Source organism: Cajanus cajan, chromosome 8 (assembly GCF_000230855.2).
Source record: "Cajanus cajan strain Asha chromosome 8, NIPB_CcT2T_4, whole genome shotgun sequence".
NCBI classification, from domain to species: Eukaryota; Viridiplantae; Streptophyta; class Magnoliopsida; order Fabales; family Fabaceae; genus Cajanus; species Cajanus cajan.
The window spans coordinates 26,420,139-26,442,636 of record NC_138524.1 but is presented as its reverse complement, the minus strand read 5'-3'; the positions used below and the strand labels follow the sequence as shown (position 1 = coordinate 26,442,636).

At 35.5% G+C, this 22,498-nt stretch overlaps 1 protein-coding gene across 2 annotated transcripts; it reads right to left on the bottom strand.

Annotated features, from left to right (window-relative positions):
- Positions 1-1,176: 1,176 nt before the first annotated feature.
- On the bottom strand, positions 1,177-17,047 carry RECA1 (recA DNA recombination family protein). 2 transcript variants are annotated; one of them, XM_020346696.3, is made up of 13 exons: positions 16,666-17,046; positions 14,641-14,732; positions 14,433-14,508; positions 7,317-7,379; positions 7,079-7,208; positions 6,885-6,970; positions 6,668-6,793; positions 6,394-6,498; positions 6,142-6,198; positions 5,173-5,235; positions 5,013-5,089; positions 4,623-4,695; positions 1,177-1,591 (listed from the first exon to the last, which is right to left on the bottom strand). In XM_020346696.3, the coding sequence occupies exons 1-13, from the start codon at positions 16,855-16,857 to the stop codon at positions 1,484-1,486; spliced, it is 1,248 nt and encodes a 415-aa protein (XP_020202285.2). In that variant the 5' UTR covers positions 16,858-17,046; the 3' UTR covers positions 1,177-1,483. The 2 variants fall into 2 exon arrangements, with proteins under 2 accessions (XP_020202285.2, XP_029131001.2); XM_029275168.2 differs by lacking the exon at positions 14,641-14,732 and having other exon boundaries at positions 16,666-17,047.
- Positions 17,048-22,498: the final 5,451 nt, after the last annotated feature.

Sequence of the window (22,498 nt, the reverse complement as noted above, 5' to 3'; positions counted from 1 at the left end):
CTCTTAAAATCAATATTTGCAAACTGGGTGGAGATTAAAAGTCATTGCACACATAGATGAGTTCCCTAAGTTAATGGTATTAGTACTATCTTGGACATAAAATCGTGATCAGAAGTATCACCTTCCCTGTAAAAATCAATCTAATAGGAGTGAATTATATTTCATCGAAGAAAAAAAATGCAAAAAATAGAAAAGTAAATACTAAATCATAAATCACTTTGCATATTTGCCCAAAAATAAAATTTGTTTTTTGAGGCGTAAAAGTTGGATATATCATTCCAAATGAATAGAGACAACCTGTATATCATCTAGTAGGGGTGTTTATGGATCTGTTTTTTTAAAAAATCGATCCAAACCGAACCGAACCATTTTATAAAAGTGGATCGGTTAACCGATCCATTTTTTATAAAGTGGATCAGTTTGGTTTTTTTAAAATATGGATCGGTTTTTTTGAAATTGGATCGGTTTGGTACGGTGCAGTTATCCACTTTTTTACTCATATATGGATCGATTTTTTTAGAAAACCAAACCGAACTGAACCGATCCACTTTGTAAAAATGGATCGGATAACTGAACCAGTTTTATAAAGTGGTTCAGTTCGAATTTTTTTTCAAAATGAATCGGATTTTTCAATATAGATCGGGTCAGTTATGGATCGGTTCGGATCAATTTGAATTTTTTGCACACCCCTATCATCTAGGTAGGAATTGTATACACTGAGGAATATCCTCAATCTAACAATTATTCCCAACGGATAAAGCTAAACTACTACATATTTTCAGATGTACAAGGGATCAAAGATAATATATACATTGATTAGCTGTTCAAATTAATAAAGAAACCATACATGTATAGTTAATTCAAAAAATGAATTCAATAATATTTAATTTTCTTGTATATATCTTGCTTAAAAAAATATTTACAATAAATGGAATGCAAGACACCTCAGTAATTTACTCTTATTGAATTCAAGGAAGAATCATAATCAGCCACTGTAACCTTTTTAAAAAATTGTTACATTAAAGTGGTTTGCTCCTTTTATAGATTATTATGCTAATTACTGTTTATATGTGGGCTTGATCATCATAGTAGAATCACTAATTACTACTACTATTTACTATTACCAAGTGATTCAATGGCTCAGCAACCCAAAAGAAGTAGAAAACTAACAATGCATGCAGAGGGAAAACAATAATACCAATAAATGAGAATCGAATATCGAATCTAGATTACATTATTTGGGACTCACTGAATATTTTGAGTTGAAAAACCAGTCCTTCATAATCATTTTTGAAGTTCACTATTACCCTTTTTTTGTATTGTCTCATGCCATCCAGTTTCCTTAAAATTTCCAATGGAGCAGGATGGATGAGCCAATAAATGGTTGGTGTAACCATCAAAGCCACCTCCACTTCCAATTGTTGTGAAGAAAGAATTTCCCAGCTTCTGGAAGTTGGAATCTGTCACCCAAACAAGTCACTAGTCATTGACTTTCCTCAAGTATGTTGTCATCATGATGAAGCACTGGACTATTCTTCATGTATGCAAGGTTTGTTTGGCTAGTTCCATCAACCAATGAAGACCGAACTACCTGCAAATTAATTCATTCTCTTTTTCATTATTCTATAATACTATCACCCTTATCTTGAATACAGGACCTGTGAAACTTAAAAATTTCGGCATAAATGCTAGCAACACACTTTTTTTTAATACATTATTTATTATTGACTGAAATTTATTGGAAATCACAAATTTTTTGTAGGTTTCACTTCTTATTTAACAAATCTTACTCAATTTTATAATTTCCAATGATGTTTAATCAACACGCTCTTTAATACACTATTTATTATTGACTGAAACTTCCTGGAAATCACAAATCTTTATAGGTTTCACATCGTATTTATTGAGTTTTACCCATAATTTTGTAGTTTCCAATAATGTTTAACCAACGATGGCAAATATGTTAGAAAGAAGGTGTGAAAGTGAGTATTGCTAGTACTCCTATACCGTAAAATCATGATACTCGTTCACTATCACAAGCGTGTTGATGCAAGTGCTTACAAATTTAACACTATCAGCAATCTAGTTACTAAGATAACCCATCTTTATGATCAGTTCATCTAAACCAAGTACAAAATAATATGAAACAAATAGTCCACAAAGACACATATTATTATTAGATAGGAAGGGAAAGAACAGGAGAGGGTACAGACATACAGTATCCTCAAAAAGCAGCCACAAAGCTGAAGGAAAACACAACGTGAAAAAACCCATAATAAACCTCAAAACAAAAACAAGTATTAGGTTCGAAGGATCTACTCTATAAAAATAAAAGTACACTAAGAATGAGATTTTCAATTTTGTCACTCTCGATTAGTTTATATTCTCTCATCCCTTCTTTGAGTGTGACTATTCAATTGCAATCACTGAGAATAGAAAACTTTTTTGTTCAGTAAAAAGAAAAGCTTTTTTGTTACTCTTCTTATTTTCAGAGACTTTTATTTTAATTTAATTTTAAATTACTATTTAATGAGTATACGGACCAATCTAGCTCATTTAAGGCCAGGCTCGCAAAGTCCACATTTTTAACAGACCGATAATTCCAATCCGTTAAATAAACCGTCAAAAATTTCATGCCCATATCAGGCCTGCTAAGCCCGTGGATATACGGGCCAGAGTTCAATGAAAATATAAAACTTTGGGAAAAAAAAATCAAATTGAAGGATTTTTTCCTTTCCTTTTTTAAGTTATGGAAACATGAAAAAGAATATATACATATATATATATATATATGTAAAAAGAAATATAAATACATTTATAATAAAATCAAACATTTTATGTAAAAGACCATAGTCTTAACATATCAATGATTATGCATTCTAACAAAAATATCAAAATTTTAATGTCTTAAAAAATTTCAAATTCAAATACACCATTCAAACATCAAGATCTTAATGTCTTGAAAATTTAAAAGTCCAAATATACCAATTAAATATCAAAGTCTGTGTCTTAAAAAAGATAAAATAAATATATTATTGTTAAACAAACTAGCCTATAGGCTTTGCAAATTAAGCTTGCAAAGGCCACAGACTTCACGAGTCAAGCCTAAAATTTGATATAGTTGAACAGATTTAAAAAAAAAAAAAAAAAGCCTGTACCACACGGGCCACGGGCTTAACACGCCGGTCCGCAGACCTTGACCCATATACCCACCCGTATCTCCATAAAAGGAGTCTTACATATGACAAATCCTCATCCTATTTCTAGCTCTATGTGATCGCAAACCATCCTTGTTTTTCTATATACTTGCCAAATTTAGGCTGACGACAGAGTAATAAGGTGTAATACCTCATGTCTAGATGACTGAGTAATAAGTTGTAACACCTCATGTCTAGTTGTCCTTTAAACTCGTTGGTCCTAACATTGCCTCCTCCCTTTTGACTTCAGCCTTGTCCTCAAGAGTGACATGAGGAAAACTAATTGGCAATAACTAAGAAGGCCAAACTGAAAAGAATTGTTAGGAATTAAGAATTTAGGAAGTTGCACCATAAACTCTTTGCCTAAGAAATACTACCCACATAGTCTATCAAAGTCAATACATATGGTGTTCCTATGTAGTGCATAACATGTATTCCAATCAAAATTGCTGACATTCTGGTCAAATCTTAGAGGGCCTCGGATTCAGTTCATTTGTTCCAAGCTTGGAGCATACAACTTATGTGCTCCAGCTTGAGGGGGAGTGTTATATATACATGCTTATATATATATACACACACTCTGTTGAGTGGTTGTTTACACTTGAGCAATATTTCTCCAAAACTCAAATCTCAAGTCACACCATTAATGACTAAAGTTATTGGCCTTAACTAAGACCTTTGATGACTCCAAACAAGAGAAACAACAATTGTCCATCCTAGTAGGCTGTAGGCTTCACTTCTTCCTGGCTGTAGATAAGCCATGGACCAAATTCCCGTTAAGATATTAACATGATTGCACCCTGGTGATGCTAATAGCTAGGGTTGGAGATCAAAATTGCAAAGATTATAAGTTTTACCCTTTTGGATCCATTTTTTTTATTCAAAGAATGAATAAAGGAGTATGTACTCCAAATCTTTACAGAACATGAAAAAAAATAAATAATAATAATAACTGTACCAAACACTTAAGGATACTTTTCAGATACCTAGTAGAAGTATCCAATAAGTATTCAAGAAGTATCTGAGAAAAAAAGGTTAAAAAATAAATAAAAAAAATGATCGGATAATTTTCATATACGTATCCAGAAGGATTTGAGGAGTATTGGTATCCAACACAAGTACGATACCGATACTTTTATATTTTGGGAGTATCTAGGCTTCATAGATTATAACCAATCCATCACTAGGTGATCAGATGCATTGGAGACTAAAATATTAAAAACAAAAATGAAATTGGTCGCCCAAATTATAGCATTTAAGTTTTCTGGGCAAGATCATTAAATAATCCAACTCTACTAGACTGTATAAAGCCAAATGAATGCAGCAAGCACGCAAGCACTTCGTCACTTTAAGGGACAAGAATATACAGCATCAGATCTAATTTTACGGTCAATATTAGCATAGAATAGGTTCAGATCCGCCAACCTTTTCAATTTCTCCTAAAAGATTTGTGTTCTCCTTTAAGTATAGTACAGCTTTGTCCCTTCCCTGTCCCAACCTGTTTCACGACACAAATTGGATGGTTAACATTAAACCATGCAAACTCACATATAACAACAACCCCCCTGACCATTTGGACAAAAAATTGGGAAGACAGTAAAGGGGCAAAATAAAGGCAAGGCAACGGAGAAAAACAAAATCAATTTTTGTTTCGCAAACTAGTTACTTTCTGATCAACTTCCCATTATATATATATATATATATATAATTGCATTGTCAAGTACTTAATTTGGAGGACATATACATACAGAAACAGAATAATGAAAGACATTATAAAATAACCAAATACTCAGCTTCAAAGAGTAGAGAAAGTACCGATGGTCTCCATAGCTGTACCAAGAGCCCTTCTTTGAGACAATATCCATCATTTCTGCACAATCTAAAACACATCCCTGCATTCAGAAGGAAGAGTTAAAATAATTATATAAACTTACTAAACTAACAGTTGTAAAAGCTTTTATGCTACAAGACTCACCAGCTTACTGATTCCCTCTCCAAATATAATTTCAAACTCGGCTAGTTTGTATGGCCTTGATACCTACAACTTATTAAGTTAAGGACCTCTAGAACATATTTAACGTCAATGAAAATTACAACATAATATTAGTTATAATGCCAAAAAAAAAACTCATAATATCTATATCTTAAGAATAATTTAGAACACCTTCAATGATGAACTCATTGTTGGAACCAAAGACAGATTAAATAGCTCCTAATATTCTCCTCTCACTTGATATCTATCTATCTATCTATATCTATATCTATATCTCTCTATATATATATGGATGGATGGATATATGATCCTGTTAGCTCAAACAAACAACTAAATCATATTATTCAACTAATGTGAAAGAACAGCTCTCGTAAAAGCTTAATTTATTAGGTGGAGATCTGGGAATGGTTTTATATCTCTCTAATCATACAATTATAGTCACTAAAGTTATGAATTGTGTTCTTCAGGACATACATCAGCAAGGGCTTGGTAGAATGAAACTTCAACTATGATCAAGCTGTCCTGGCAGTAGTAGTACACAATCTATTAGTTTAAAATTCAGGTTTCCTACAAGTTAATATTTGTAATAGCTTAAATATTTATATAGTTTTTCTTCAAAATACTTGTTGAATTAAGAATCACCACTTAAACTGTTCTTTCTATGCTGTGAGCTCTCTGAGCTTGACTGTGGTGCACTGTAACATCTCACTATAGTGTTGGTTGAATGAATGAACCCAAACTTCAGGTGAATTGACTAAATGATAGGGTTTGTTTAAATCGGGAAAAATCAGAATGTTGTCTGTTTTCATTTTCTATTTTCACAAATATAAAAATATCAAATCATTTAAAATCAGACAGTTTAATAAATGTCAAGTTTCAACGGATTATGTTACAAAAATGAATAGAATTTTCTTAAAAGGAAAATTTTGAAATATACAATATTGTTTTTACCTTGCTCTTTTGCACTCTTGCACGAACTTTAAGGCCAATTTCTTCATCTCCTTTAGGCTAAAAGGAAAACAAAAATGTAGAGTAGTGCTTCATTCAAACAATTTTGAAATTATAGTCAAAACATTATATCAATAACACATAATTCTTTCAATGTAAATTAAAAATTACTGATATTTTGGAGTAGACTGGCCACAGGAAACAAGGTCTAAGATGATATAAAAGATTATGTTATGACAGTGTTATTGAGCTTACAGACTTTATCTTCCCTATAGGACGAACTTCTAGCCGAAGTGATGCAAAGAACTTCAATGCAATTCCACCACTAGTCACTTCCGGATTTCCATAATAGACACCAATCTACATACAAAAAAATACACCATATTAACAAAAGCTAGATATTTAACAAATCATATATGACATTAAACTCCTATGGTTGAGTAAGCAGTGGAAATTACAATAATCATAAATCATAATTAAATGTATGCAGTCTTCCAAATGGAAAGTTAAACTAATCAAGCAAAAATACCTTATATCTTATTTGATTCAAAAATATAAGAGTACAACCAGCTTTAGAGGCATTTCCAGACATCTTACGCAAAGCTTGGCTCATAAGACGAGCTTGCAATCCCATTTGTTGCATTCCAATCTCCCCCTATCCATTTATATGAAAAAATATAGTTAGGAAGAAATGAAATCCTTAATTTATAAAACAAAAGAACATAAAATCAAGAAAAGTAATTTACTTCAATTTCAGCTCGTGGAGTGAGAGCCGAGACAGAATCCACGCAAATGAGATCTATGGCACCAGATCTGCACATCCGATCTGCAACTATAATATGGAAAGTTGAATCAATTTATAGACACCAAACAACACCCTGCTAGTGCCAAGATTATCTTAACCATTCCTACACAATCATATTAAAGGCAACTATATTACTCTCAAGAGCCATCTCTCCATGATCCGGTTGGCAAACAATTAAATTTTCTACATCCACTCCCAATGCTTTAGAGTATGCAGGATCAAAAGCATGCTCCGCATCAACAAGCATTGCATTGCCTCCTAACTTCTGCATATCATAACAAAATAGCATATTGATCCCAAAAACATGTTTATATCAAGTGAATCTTCATGATCAAAAATTAATGATTGGGAAACCTCCAGATAGATGAATTACCTGCACTTCTGCAATAGCATGAAGTGCTAGGGTGGTTTTCCCACTGCTTTCTGGCCCAAATATCTGGAAATAGATATAGTAGATAATGTCAGCTTGACAGACAAATAAGTTAAAGGGGGAAAAAATAGAAGAACCAGCAATTCTATCACATAGTGCAAAATAAAGCATGGAAAAATTACATCATTTTTAATGCTTAAATAAGTTTGCTCTCGTGGTTTGTATCAAATGGCTTACAAACTATGAACAGACTCCTATATAGCCCAAGCACCACCATACCTACATACTGACATGAAAAAAAATGTCCAGAAAAACCACAAGAGAAATTGATGGAGACAGATATAAATGGAAAGGAATAGATACGAAAATTGGGAACAGGCAGACCAAGAGGGAGAAAATGATGTTGGCAGCAGTTTTAATCCTATACTTAAGTAAAAGTCTCCACAACAAGTCTAAAGTAGACATTTCATCCACCCACCATAATCTATCACCAAATGGACTGGGATTCACCTGTAATTTTAGGTATAGACAAAGAAGACACAAAGGCAGAAGGGGATAATTGATGATAATTCAAATGTCAAGCATAAAGAGGATCAGAGTTCTGAGAAGACCTAATACCTTTGTCTAGTAAAATAGGTAGTTCTATTTCAGGAGCCAGAGCAGGAAATTTTGATGGAGTAGGAGATGAGTGACATGAGTCTAAAGGTGGACTTTGGACAGGTTTTGGTTATGGCCTCCTTTGATAAGTGAGCAAGGGAGAAATGGAGACAAGTTGTTAGGAATCCTTTTGAAAAAGAAAGGAAGAGAGACTGATGGTAATGATAATATGCAAGAGTGAGAGTGAGAGAGAGAACAGAAGTAAAAAGAATGGTTCCACTTCTTTATTATGAAATGAAATAATGTTTTAGAAATGTACAAAGGAGCACTCTCCTTTCACACAGGGAAAATAGCCTTAACAATACTATAAAACTCCACATAAACTGTCATGGGCCCAGAGGAGAATATTCCTCTTCAGGCAGAAAATGATAAGTTAGTTATTGAGGAAGGACACGTGGCAGCCTTTCCAGAGAATGCTTTGCTCAGGAGGAGCACACGCACTAAGATGACCAACACTAGGCTGAGAGATTTCGTGCAAGGAAAGTAGGCTGGCAGTATAATAACAACTTTTGCCCTTTAGTGAGAGTAGTGTAGAATGATGAATTGTCTCTTTCTCTTCTCATCTGTATTTTTCTGATTTCTCTCTCTCACCTCATATTCTCTAATTCTGTACTCATCCTTTACTATTGGTACCTATTTGCTGATAGAAGAATACAATCACTGCCATTCCTTGCCTTTTCCTTTATTCTGATTTCTTTTCCATTTTAGTACTGTTACATTGGTGCTTTCATTCTGCTACATCAACTTTTCTGCAAATGGCTGAGAATACTCGCATGAAAGAGGTGACCTCAGATATTCGTGATTTGAAGAAAGTTGTAGAGCTGTTAGAGCAACGCGACAATGACTTTGCTGCCTTATTAGACACTCGAGATCAACAAACTGCTACCCGTTTGGATGGAATTGAAGCTGCTTTGGAGAAACTAAGACTTACTCTGGTTCATCAAGGACCTCATACTCCACCTCCTTTTAGCACGGTAAGCACAAACATCTCAGATCCACCTCCTGGGCCCAAACCTCCATACCATGTGAGAAATGTTAAGGTTGATTTTCCACGCTTTGATGGTGAAAATGTTTTGCAATGGCTGTTTAAAGCAGAACAATTCTTTGAATTTTATGGGACACCTGATGAACATAGATTATCTATTGCTGCCCTACATTTTGAAAAGGATGTGATCCCTTGGTTCCAGATGATTACTAGAACTCAACCTTTTCAAAATTGGAAACAATTTGCAAAAGCCTTGGAATTAGAGTTTGGTCCTTCACCTTATGATTGTCCTAGATCTACACTCTTTAAGCTTTCTCAATCAAATTCTGTTAGTAATTACTATACTGAATTTATGTCTTTAGCTAATAGAGTTTATGGCCTTAGTCCTGATGCCCTCCTAGATTGCTTCATTAGTGGCCTTAAACCAGACTTAAAACGAGAAGTTATAGCACAAAACCCACTTTCCATTCTTAAGGCTGTGTCCTTAGCCAAACTCTTTGAAGAAAAATACATTCCCAAACCAAAATCTCAACCACCATATAAACCTTACACACAGACCACCCCATACACATATCCTAAACTACAAAATTCCCAACCCCCTCTCTTGCCTACCCCCACAGTTAAACCATTCGCCCAACCGGCCAATCCTATTAAAAAAATGACACCCACTGAAATGCAGATTCGGCACGAAAAAGGCCTTTGCTATACTTGTGATGAACGTTTTTCCCCAAACCATAGGTGTCCTAACAAGCATTACATGATCCTGCAAGTTGATGAGGAGCAGTGCACCCATGAGGACAATGTGATTCAGACTGATTCTGTAGACAGCTTACCACAGGATGCAACTGATCATCATTTGTCTTTCAATGCTCTAAAAGGCAATAGTGGAGTTGGTACCATTAAGTTCCAGGGTCGAATTAATGGTTGTCCAGTAAACATTTTATTGGACAGTGGCAGTTCTGATAATTTCTTGCAGCCACGGATTGCTCACTTTCTGAAATTACCAACCGAACCAGCCCCAAATTTCCAAGTGATGGTGGGAAATGGAAATTCAATGTCTGCTGAAGGCTTTATTTCTGACCTGCAAGTTGAGGTGCAAGGCTACACTCTCCAATTTCCTGTCTATTTGTTACCAGTAGCAGGAGCAGACTTGGTGCTAGGTGCAGCATGGTTGGCAACCTTAGGCCCTCATGTGGCTGATTACAGTGCTCTAGCCTTCAAATTTCTGCTAGATGGTAAGTTTATCACCTTATATGGTGAAAAACAGAACTTGCCTCAGCTAGCCCAGTTTCACCATATCAAAAGGCTCCATCAAACTCATGCCATTGCTAAAGTGTTTTCTATACAGCTACAAGAATCTGACAACAAGTCTGAATTCTGTGAGGAAATACCTCAAAATTTGGAACCTGCACTTGTTTTGTTGTTGCATACTTATAAGGAGGTTTTCACCAAACCCTCAGGTCTACCACCTCAACGGTTTCAGGATCATTCCATACCTTTAATAGAAGGCAGTAATCCTGTTAAGGTCAGACCGTATAGGTATGCTCACAGTCAAAAAGCTCAAATTGAAAAGATGGTTGCAGATATGCTCGCTGAAGGCATAATTACACCCAGCACTAGTCCTTTCTCCTCTCCAATCTTATTAGTCAAGAAGAAAGATGGATCATGGAGATTTTGCACTGATGGCCCTTAATACCATCACAGTTAAGGATAATTTTCCTATGCCAACTGTGGATGAATTACTTGATGAGCTTTTTGGTGCACAATTCTTTTCAAAGTTGGATTTGAGGTCCGGATATCATCAAATTCTTGTGAAGCCAGAGGACAGACACAAGACTGCTTTCAGAACGCATCAAGGCCATTATGAATGGTTGGTGATGCCTTTTGGGCTTACCAATGCCCCTGCCACATTTCAACAACTAATGAATCGGGTGTTTCAGAAATTACTGAGAAAGTGTGTTCTTGTATTCTTTGATGATATCCTCGTGTATAGCCCCAACTGGTCCTCTCATCTCCAACATTTAGAAGCGGTTTTACAGCTTCTACAATCTCATGTTTTGTATGCAAAGTTGTCTAAGTGCACTTTTGCTACACAACAAGTAGATTATTTGGGCCATACCATTTCTGCGAAAGGGGTTTCTATGGACAAAGCAAAGGTGCAGGCTATTTTAAACTGGCCAGAGCCAACAAATCTCAAACAGCTCAGAGGGTTCTTAGGCATCACAGGTTACTATAGACGGTTTATAAAGAATTATGCTGCTCTTGCTGAACCGTTAACAAACCTGCTCAAAAAAGATGCTTTTCATTGGTCTGACATTGCATCAAAGACCTTTCAGAGCTTGAGAGAAGCCATTACCACAGCTCCAGTGCTTGCCTTACCTAATTTTAATCAGCCTTTTATATTAGAAACTGATGCATCAGGGACTGGTATAGGCGCTGTACTCAGCCAAGGCAAACACCCTATTTCTTTTTTCTCCAAAAAAGCTATCCCCTCGGATGCAAAAGCAATCTGCTTATTCCAGGGAGTTATATGCCATCACAGAGGCATTGGCTAAATTCAGGCATTACCTATTGGGCCACCAATTCACAATTAGAACTGATCAACGTAGCTTGCGCCATCTAACAGATCAGACAATTCAAACCCCTGAGCAACAACAATGGCTTCACAAATTTCTTGGCTATGATTTCAAAATTGAGTATAAACCTGGGAAAGATAACATTCCTGCGGATGCTTTGTCCAGATCTTTTTACATGGCTTGGTCTGAAACTCAGCCAACGTTTTTGCAAGAGCTCAAACACGACATTGCCACGGATGAGTATTGGAAACAGCAGTTACAGGATTGTGAGCTGGGTAACAATCAGAATCCTCATCTTTCTAGTAAGGATCAACTTCTATTTTGGAAAGGCAGATTGGTAATTCCACAGCAGTCTCCCTTGATATCCAAAATCCTAGAAGAATATCATTGCTCTCCCATTGGCGGTCATTCTGGAATTGCAAGGACGATTTCCAGAGTGAAAGCAGAGTTCTATTGGCCCAAAATGAAGGAACAAATACACAGGTTTGTACAACATTGTTCCATCTGTCAACAAGCCAAATATGCTGCTGTGCAACCTGCTGGGCTGTTGCAACCTTTGCCCATCCCTTCTCAGATATGGGAAGATATCAGTATGGATTTTATCACTGGCCTGCCAGTTTCAAAAGGCTTTACTGTGATTCTGGTCATAGTGGACAGGTTATCCAAATATGCCCATTTTCAACCTTTGAAAGCAGATTATACAAGCACTCAAGTCGCTGACCTGTTCTGCAATACAGTGGTTCGACTTCATGGCATGCCTAAGTCCATTGTCTCTGATAGAGATAAGACTTTCACAAGTAAATTTTGGCAGCAATTGTTTAAACTACAAGGCACCACATTGGCCATGAGTACAGCTTATCACCCCCAATCAGATGGGCAAACTGAAGCTGTCAACAAAGCCTTGGAGTTGTATCTAAGGTGTTTCACTTCACAATCACCTAAGACTTGGGTCAATTTTTTACCATGGGCTGAGTATTGGTACAATACTTCCTTCCATCATAACATTGGCATGACTCCTTTCAAAGTGGTCTATGGCAGAGACCCTCCTGGCTTATTGAGGTATCAACCGTCACCATCTGATAACCAATCAGTTAAGGATTCCTTACTAGCCAGAGATGCTTTGTTGAACAAGCTTATTAGGGCCCAACAGTACATGAAACATCAAGCAGATAAGAAGAGGATTGAGAAACACTTTCAGATTGGTGATAAAGTGTGGGTGAAACTGAAACCGTATCGGCAGCATTCAGTTCAGTTGCGACAGAATCAAAAACTTAGCATGAGATACTTTGGCCCTTTTACTATCCTTGCTAAGATTGGTTCGGTGGCTTACAAGTTACTGTTGCCAGTCAATGCTAAAATACATCCTATCTTTCATGTTTCACAGCTAAAGGAATTCAAGGGAGATGACACTGCAACAACTATTCCTTTTCCATTACTTATTGATGAAGAAGGTATCATGCTGCAACCTCTACAAGTCCTCAACAGACGTACGATTCTTAAAGGAGAGCAACTCATTCCTCAGGTCCTGGTTCAGTGGAGTGGACAAGAGGTTTCTGAAGCTACTTGGGAAAATGCAGAGGACATGAGCCACCTATATCCCAATTTCAACCTTGAGGACAAGGTTATTTTCAATGGGGGAAGCATTGTCATGGGCCCAGAGGAGAATATTCCTCTTCAGGCAGAAAATGATAAGTTAGTTATTGAGGAAGGACACGTGGCAGCCTTTCCAGAGAATGCTTTGCTCAGGAGGAGCACACGCACTAAGATGACCAACACTAGGCTGAGAGATTTCGTGCAAGGAAAGTAGGCTGGCAGTATAATAACAACTTTTGCCCTTTAGTGAGAGTAGTGTAGAATGATGAATTGTCTCTTTCTCTTCTCATCTGTATTTTTCTGATTTCTCTCTCTCACCTCATATTCTCTAATTCTGTACTCATCCTTTACTATTGGTACCTATTTGCTGATAGAAGAATACAATCACTGCCATTCCTTGCCTTTTCCTTTATTCTGATTTCTTTTCCATTTTAGTACTGTTACATAAACCCCTATCACATTCTAAAGGTATTATTTATAAACTTTTCTCCAACTGTCTGCTAACTACCTCTTACAACCTGTTAACAGAAATTCTAATTACAGGCAATGGGCTTTTTTCTTTCTGTAATAGACTTGTAAGGACCTTGGTTCTGGTTGTGGTTGACTTTCTTTCCTATCAAAAGTGTGGGAGCAATCTGAGTGGAAGAATGACTAACAGGAAGCATATGATCATGAATGCCAATGCACTCAAGAATAAAGAAGAAAGTATGGTCTCAAAGAATCTGAGATTAGCTGACATAAAGAGCAATAGAGATGAGGAAAGTAGAAACAGTAGCCTGTCTTAACCAGGAATAGCCAAGTAAGACACATTTGAGGGATTTGGCAGCCAACACATTTTTCATGGAGTAAGGCCGTATAGTTATGAACTTAGCATATACATCCAAAGACGTGAAAAGGGAGAAAACAGATATCCTGTTTTGGGGACAATATAGAATAAGGCACCCAATTTTGGTGGACTGAAGAGGGCATACAACTAGGAATGGCACTTGATATTTTAGATGAATTGAGTCAGATTATAACCAACGGATCAAAGCCAACCAATTAATCCATTTATGATCCTTTAGAAATGTGCTTGTTTCTCTCAAAATAGATAATACAGCTCTATAACTCAGCAACCCTAAATAAAATCCTCAAATAACCCAAAATTGTTAAAGATACCCTACATGCTACAAAACTGCATAACCAGATTTAAATGAAATCTTAATCCTTACAAAAAATATATATCTCATTCTTCACAATTCATAAATGTAAATAGGTTATAGAATGGCAAAAAGAAAAGAATGACAACATGAAGTATGCAGGCAATACCTCTACAATTCTTCCTTTAGGAAGACCACCACCTAAAGCACAGTCCAACGTCAAACAACCACTAGGAAAAGTTTCACTGCAACATTCAAGACAATATAAAATCCATCATGTCATCTGATGTAAATCACAGAAAATAGTTACAGGGTATATAAAATGATGTCTTTCAAAAATTTGTGAGACAGATGACATATAATGGGAGGATGCATACACCAAAGCTCCACCAGCACTGCCCAGTCTTGTAACACTACCCTTTCCAAAAGAACTGTTTATATCATTCATCGCTGCTTCTAGTGCTTTTTGCTAGAAAAAAATTTCATTGTCAGACTGAATAGACTATAAATTAGAAACATATCACATCAATGTAGAACTCGGGTGAAACCCTAGTAGAAGAAGAAGCTACTAATTTTACGGGTAGTGCAGCCATTATATTTGCATCAGAACAGTGACCCAAAACCATTTTATAACAAATACAGAACCATATATCCTAAAAGCTGGCATGCTAAATGAGTCTAATGGAACAATAAAGAAAACATTATACTTCCATGAGTATTGAGATTCAGGGAAAGAAGATAAAAGATGATATGGTGAAATTTTCTATATCATTATGACTATCCAAATTCCAAACAAAGGTAGATAGCATATATGATCACATACACGTAAAAACAATAAAAATCACACAAAAATCATACAGTCACAGATAGAATAATCCATACATCATTCTTTTTAGAGTAACGTATCTCTTTTCTTAACCAACAATTCTTGATAAGCATGATAAGCACACACATTCATAATTGAATTTCCTTCTATCATTATTTCATAAACCTCACTAACAGAACATGATGATATGACATTGGTTAATGATGATTGGTTGGCTACCTAGAGTTGTCATGGCTATCAAGTGGCTTAGGTGTGCAAAGAGAGTCATAAAAGATACTGTTATACAGTTGTGAACATATCTATTAGGTCTCTTAAGTCTATACGGTCATGCCTTCCTAACCTCACATAGTGTTTCAAAGCTGACAACCAAGAACTAATTTGCACTCGCAGGACATGACTTCCACTAGTCAAGCATTATTTTAACCATGCCTTCTTAAGCCGACAATGCTAACTCCACCACCAAATTCCTAAAAGGAGTTCAGTTAGCTCAATAGACAAAGTCACAATGCAAACAAAACTTTGTCAGTTTGTCTCGACACTTTCACGATTGTTGTCCCCAATCAAGGAGTGGCAAAAGGATGGATTGAATAATTTTTTAAGTGGATGATAATGGATCAAATAAATCAAATTCATTAATCCATTTAGATGCATTATAAATTCACATAAAAATTCAATTCATCCAATTCATCTATTAACAATTTTTTCATAGATGGATATCCAATCTATCCATAAATGTAATGTTTTAAAGATTAAATAATTTTTATTTTTAAAATATTTTATTTCTCTTTTTTTCTTTATAAGTCATTATATTCTTATATAATCTTTTAAAATTTACAAGACTTTTTTTTTATGTCCAAATAGTCTTTTAAAATTTCAATCCAATAAACATATATATTGTAATCTATTAGATTTTGAAAAAGTAGTAGATGAATTACTAACCATACATAAAATTAAATAGATGAATAGAATCCGATCCATTATTTATTTTTATCATAATAGATGGATTGGATGAATTTATTTGTGGATGGATGATAGATAAATAAATTGATTTGTCACCCTTACCTCAGTACCCACCTACACATCTGTGCCACGTCAGCAATTTTCAGAACTATACACAAATCAATCAACACCCCCATCAAACTCAACAACGCCCTTAGGCAATATCTTATGCAATGTCCTTCAAAACCTAGACTTTTGTTAGTTCAATGCCTCAAAATCCTAAATTGAAGCAACACACACACAGTGCCAGCATAACATCAAACACATACATCCAACAGCCACGGAAGCAAGCACTGGAAGTTCACCAATGCAACACAAAAGAGTCCAATAAATAAATAAAAACCACTTTTTCAGGGCAACTATGAACAGACAATAAAAACCACACAAAAAATAGTCATAAAAAAGTTACCATTCTCCAAAGGGAAACTACTTATAACATTAGAAAAGACATAACAGTAGCAACAAGAGTACAAATGCAACAATACACCTCAAAAGAAGAAGAAAAAATGAAGCCTTTGTCAATGAAGTAAGAACAAAACCCAAAAACCAAAAAAAAAAAAAAAAACCAAAGGTATACCCTATCAAGGAAGCGAGAGTCGAAGTCACCAGAGAGAGCACCGTTGTGTCTGGAGTCAAGCTCGCATTGAATATTGGCATGCTTGAAAGCAGAAACGGTGCGAAACCTGAGAGGAAGAGGGAACAAGAGAGATGAAGAGGGTGGTGCCTTGAGAATAACACTGGGGGGTTTCAGAGGGAACATCAAATCCATTATTGCAGGAACCAAAATGTAAATGTTAATGAAGATACAAAAACACGTCTTTTCAAAGCGTGACAGAGAGATAACAGGGGAAAACAAAAACCCGCTGAGACAAAAATCCAAACTATGGTCTATGGGTCTGGTTGTTCACAGGAGATAACCAGGTTTTTTGAAAATAGATTTCATGTTCGGACCAAAAATATTCTTTCGAAAACCTTAAAAGATTCCTTTGTTTGTGAAAAACAATTCATTTATATTTAAAAAATCGGACCAGTCATCGAACTGGTTAAGGTACTAATCAGTGAGTCAAAGGTTGAACCAGTAGATTATTAATTGAACTGCATGACACAATTTTTATTTATTTTTATTAAAAAATATTCATATTAAATATATTTTATATTTATAAATTTTAATAAATTCATATTTTATTTTAAATTTCAATTTTTCTATTTTATTTAAAATTATTTTTATTTTTATTTTGCAAAAAAATATATAAAAAATTACATGTTAAACAGTATATTAATACAAATTAAAAATATAAATAATATGTACATATATAATATGCTTGCAATTGATATCACAAAATAATATATATAATATTTACATAGATATTATATTATTAAATATATAATTTAAAATTAATAATATATTATAAAAGTTATTTAAGTTGTATATATTATAAACAAATACATTAGAACAAGTGGTCATCGTTATATTTAATAAGAATCTTTGTTCTTCCATTAAGAGATTTATTTTTCATTATTATTTTTGTGGTTTTTAAAAAAAATTTAAAAAAAATAATAATAAAAAAGTGGTTGAACCGGTTTGACCCACCGGTTTGGCCCACCGGTTCACCAGTTAAACCGGAAAATTGACCGGTTCAATCCGGTTTGAAATGGGTCGACTGCATAACTGATCCAACTTAAGATTCAGACTAGCTGGACCACCGGTTCCCGATCCAACCGGTCTGACCGGCCGGTTCTATCAAGGTTTTTAAACATTGATTCATTTGGTTTAAATTATATTTTTTTTAAGTAGTTTATTTTCTAAATTTTAGTTTACTCTTATTTTTTAAAATGTTCTACTGTATATTATAAAATAACTCAAAATAGTCTTTTTAGTTAATGCTAGCAAAATTTGATATTAGCATGCCTTTTAATATGACAAATGGTTAAATTAAACCTTATTGAGGATATGAAAGACTAAATTGAACTTAGTTAAAAACAAAAGACTAATTTGAATCTAAATACAACAAGGTGTATCAACTCAAACTTTGATATTAAGCCAAATTCAATCAATTACAACAGGGGATTGTTTGATTCAAAGGTAAGGAGGGAAAATAAGGAATAAAGATGATTAGAAATTTTGTTTAATTTAAAAGAAATGAGAGATTTTGATGGAGAGAAGAAGAAGGGAGGTGGTTTTTTTCTTGATTGATTCGTAATGGAAGAGAAGAATTATTGGAAAAAAAATTCAAGTCTCACATTCACTAGAGATTAGGCAATTATATAGTATATAAATAAAAAGTAACCTTCATTTTACGAGTCAATTTTGTAAGGTTGAGTTAGGTTCAAATCCACTATTCTAAGATGGTATCAAAGCTATTTAGATTCATTCTAAATGGGTCACCCACTATTGATACATGCACCAAAGGCGTGAGGGTGGTGTATTGAGAAAAAAACTCAAGTCCCACCAATCCTAGGTCATTAAAAAGGGTTACCTACCATTTATTCATGTACCAAGCCTAATAGTGTTAGACGTGAGGGAGTGTATTAGGAAAAACTCAAGTCACACATCAACTAGAGATTAGGCAATTATATAATATATAAGTGGAAAGCAACCTTCACCTTACAAGCCAGTTTTATAGGGTCGAGTTAAGTTCAAATTCACTATTCTAAAAACAATTTTAAAAACCAATTTATTTTGTACCTTATAATTTTGAATTTAAATACACAAGTAAGGATTATTCATATATTATACTAAAAACTGTTTAAAACTTTTTTATTCCCCCTTTCCCCTTCTTCTAATAATTGAATAAAATAAGAAAAATTTATAAAAATCTCTCCCTTCCCCATCCCTTCCATTTCCCTTCAACCAAACACTATAAGGAGGGGAATCAAATTATCCCGTCAGTGAAGCTGCCAATCTTATTTTTTGTAGACTAACTTTAATTAGTTATTAGAATATAAAGTCTTTGTCCATCGTTTGTATGGATTAATTTTAACTACCCTTTTGGATGTGCAATTATTTTTGTGAGGACTGATTTGAGAGTTTTGATAGTGACTTTAACTTCATATTTGTAATATAGTTATTATCATGTAAAAACTTTAACTTCACGAAGTTATTATGTAAATGCACTTATTTCTTTTTCTCATAATTGATTCAAAATTTGTTTAAAGTTATTTGATTGTGTTATAATACATTTTAAATGAAGGTTGTTTTCAATTATAATATCATATTATGGAATTTTCTATTCCGTAGTTCTATTTTCATCTTTTATCTTTATAAATATGTTATATTTGATCTTTTACGTTTTTAAATGCATTCAATGTGATCCTTCATGTTTCATAAGGTTCAATTTGATCCTTTGACATGAAAAAATTATGTTAACATGTCCAATTAATGGTCAATTTGGTCTTTCTACATTTGCTTGAAAATTTTCTAAGTCCTCAGCTTGATTCCCTACTAGCTCACCTTCTTTTACTATAAAAACATAAGACAAACTCAAAGGAAGCAAAACTAAATCACTAAATAAACAAACAAACTTTCAAGCTTAAAATAAAGGAAACAATACTAAATTATAAAAATAAACAAGCATGCAAACTAAATAGTAGCGTTGCCTCCCAATAAACCCTTATTTTATGTCTTTAGCTTGACATTTTAATTGGTAAAAGTTCATTGAGATGAAGTATAGTGATGAGTCTCTCAACTTCACCACCCAAATATGAAGTATAGTGATGAAGTATAGGGCACGCTCAACCTTCTTCACTCCAACTTCTTCTTCTTCACTCAAAATTTGCACTCAACCTTCTTCTTTGCTCAAATTGCTTCTTCTTTGCTAAAATTTTTTTCTTTTCTATCAAAATTCTCCACTATAATCGTTTGTGAGTGTGAGTGTCTAATTGGTGGTTAGTGATTTTGCAAGAGCTTCTTTAAGCTTCTTTTATCTATGCTCTTCTTTGATCGATTTCTTTCATTTAAGGTGAGTTTTTGATTCATATCCATTTTGATTTCCTATTTTTGCTTTGTATAATATTTCATTATGATTTTTTGTTGCTCTACTCTTCAAAGGTTTTAGGTGGAGCAGATTTTTTAGAGATTACAAGTGTTAGTGAATTTGAGGTAAATGAATACAAAATATTCATTATCTATTTTTTTTACATTCTGGTTTTTTGGATTTGAAATTGGTTGTTCATGATCATTAACCTATTTATTTTTAAATCTATGATGAACCTATCTAATCTCCTCATGACAGGTTACCAAATTCTATTATATTTTTCATTAACTAAAAATTTTGATTAAGTGTATTATGAAAATTTGTTAGAATCGTGAACCTATTTTAGTCTTATAATAGTGACAATGAAAATTTGTTAGAAAGGATCCTTGTGCCTTTTGAACAAGCACAAAAGTAGAAAATAGATGAAATGAGTGCACTATAGGCTTCATGTGTCTAATTTGTACATATCCCTATTCCTCTAATTTGTCTTCATTCTCCATACATGAAACCAATCCTCCCTGAAATAATATAGCAAGGAATAATTATGTAGATTGGTTGAGAATGCAACATTATCATTCTTCTTCTTCTTTTGTAAATACACATTGTCTATGTCATGTTTATGTCTAGAGTCTAATATACTAGTTGTAAAAAGAAGCTTGTGAGAGTTTGTTGGTCTGTTCATTAAGCTAATTAGGAGTTGGTGTGGCTACTCTCTTATTGAATTTGCTAGCTTTACGGTCTATGGTATTGTTACTAATATGCAAAATGAGTCCTTATTTGATGTTTTAGTAGCAAAAGGTTATTATTTAGAATTTATTAAATATTTTTATACCGTATGGGACCGAGGCCGACCCGACCGAATACCAGAACCCAACAGAGACCGAAATCAATACCCGAACACACCGAACACTCGCCAAACAGAAGGGGTCGATTTACTCGGCCGATCCCCGGGACTCCACCAGTATGATTACGAAGGGATTAACTTAAGGAATAAGCCGGATTAACCCCCTAATTTTTCGGGGCCCAGCTCCTAATCACGGTCCAATAAGAAACACTATAAATAGACCCCCTTCGAGGTATGTAACTAACTTTGACCTACAACATTTATTACGCCGAGCACTTACTTGAGCGTTGGAGTGTCTTTGCAGGCACACCCCCCCTCACATCGGACTACCCGGATAGGAACGAGAAGACCGAGACCCAGGATCAAACCCGACACAACAAGGATAATTGAAGTGTGTATCCTAACACAGGAAAATTTGGCGCCAACCGTGGGGCCGAAGAGACATTTTCAGCCCCTTAGAACTCTACGACTGAGACCAAGGCATGGTAGTAACTCGCAAAGGACAATCGATGACGACTCAACCAATCCCAAACCCCGAAAGCAATCCCGTTATGACCAATCAAGAACGTTACCTGTACGGAATGCCTCAAACCGAACCAGAGCCTGTGATACAAGAGGTCCGGCCGAACACTAACCGAGACCAACCTGACCTCCAAGATGATTTGCGTGCATTGCACGAGGAAATGGCTGTTATCCGAAGGCAAAGAGAGGCCGACGCCAGGGAGTTAGCCGAACTACGCCGACAGAACGCTGAGCTTCGAAGCCTTAACCAGACATACGTGCCGTCAACTCCTACCCTCCAAGAGGAGTCGGCATATCATGCCCCAACCGACCATGTGACATGGACCCCGGTCACCTCTTTGATAGCTAACAAGGTCGACACCACCACTCACTCTCTAAGGCATCCTTTTTCCCGAAGAATAATGGAGGCAACCCTGCTAGACCACTGGAAAAGCATGTCGATCGAGAAGTACGATGGGTCATCCGACCCCGAAGAACATTTGAACGTTTTCTTGACTCAAGCGACCCTCTCCACTCAGGACGACTCGGCTTTGTGCCGAATATTCCCCACGTCGCTGAAGGGAAGAGCTTTGAGTTGGTTTACGAGACTGCCGAGCGCCTCCATAGACTCGTTTAGCGAGTTGCCGTCCTAATTCACCCTACAATTCGCAACGAGTAAGCCGTACAAAACGACCTCTTTAGCCTTGGTGGGGGTCCATCAAGAAAAGAAGGAAAACCTGAGAGGCTTCATGGACCGATTCAACAAGGTTGCAATGGAGATTGGCGACCTTAATCCTGTCGTGGCATTAGACCGACTGAGCACGACCCTCAGGCCGGGACCGTTCGTAAATAGCTTGTGTAAGAAGCTGCCAGTTGATATGAACGACCTCCGACGCCGAGCCGAGAAGTACATGCAAGTGGAAGAACTTGCGAAAACCTAGAACCAGGCCAGGGTCGAAGAAAATTATAGCCGAAAAGAATCTAGTCGAGAGCAGGTGAGAAAGACTAATGCCGAACCCTCGAATACCCGCCCCCCGAGAGGACCTCGCTACGCGGCGTACACTCCCCTCAATACGAGTAGGGCCAAGGTG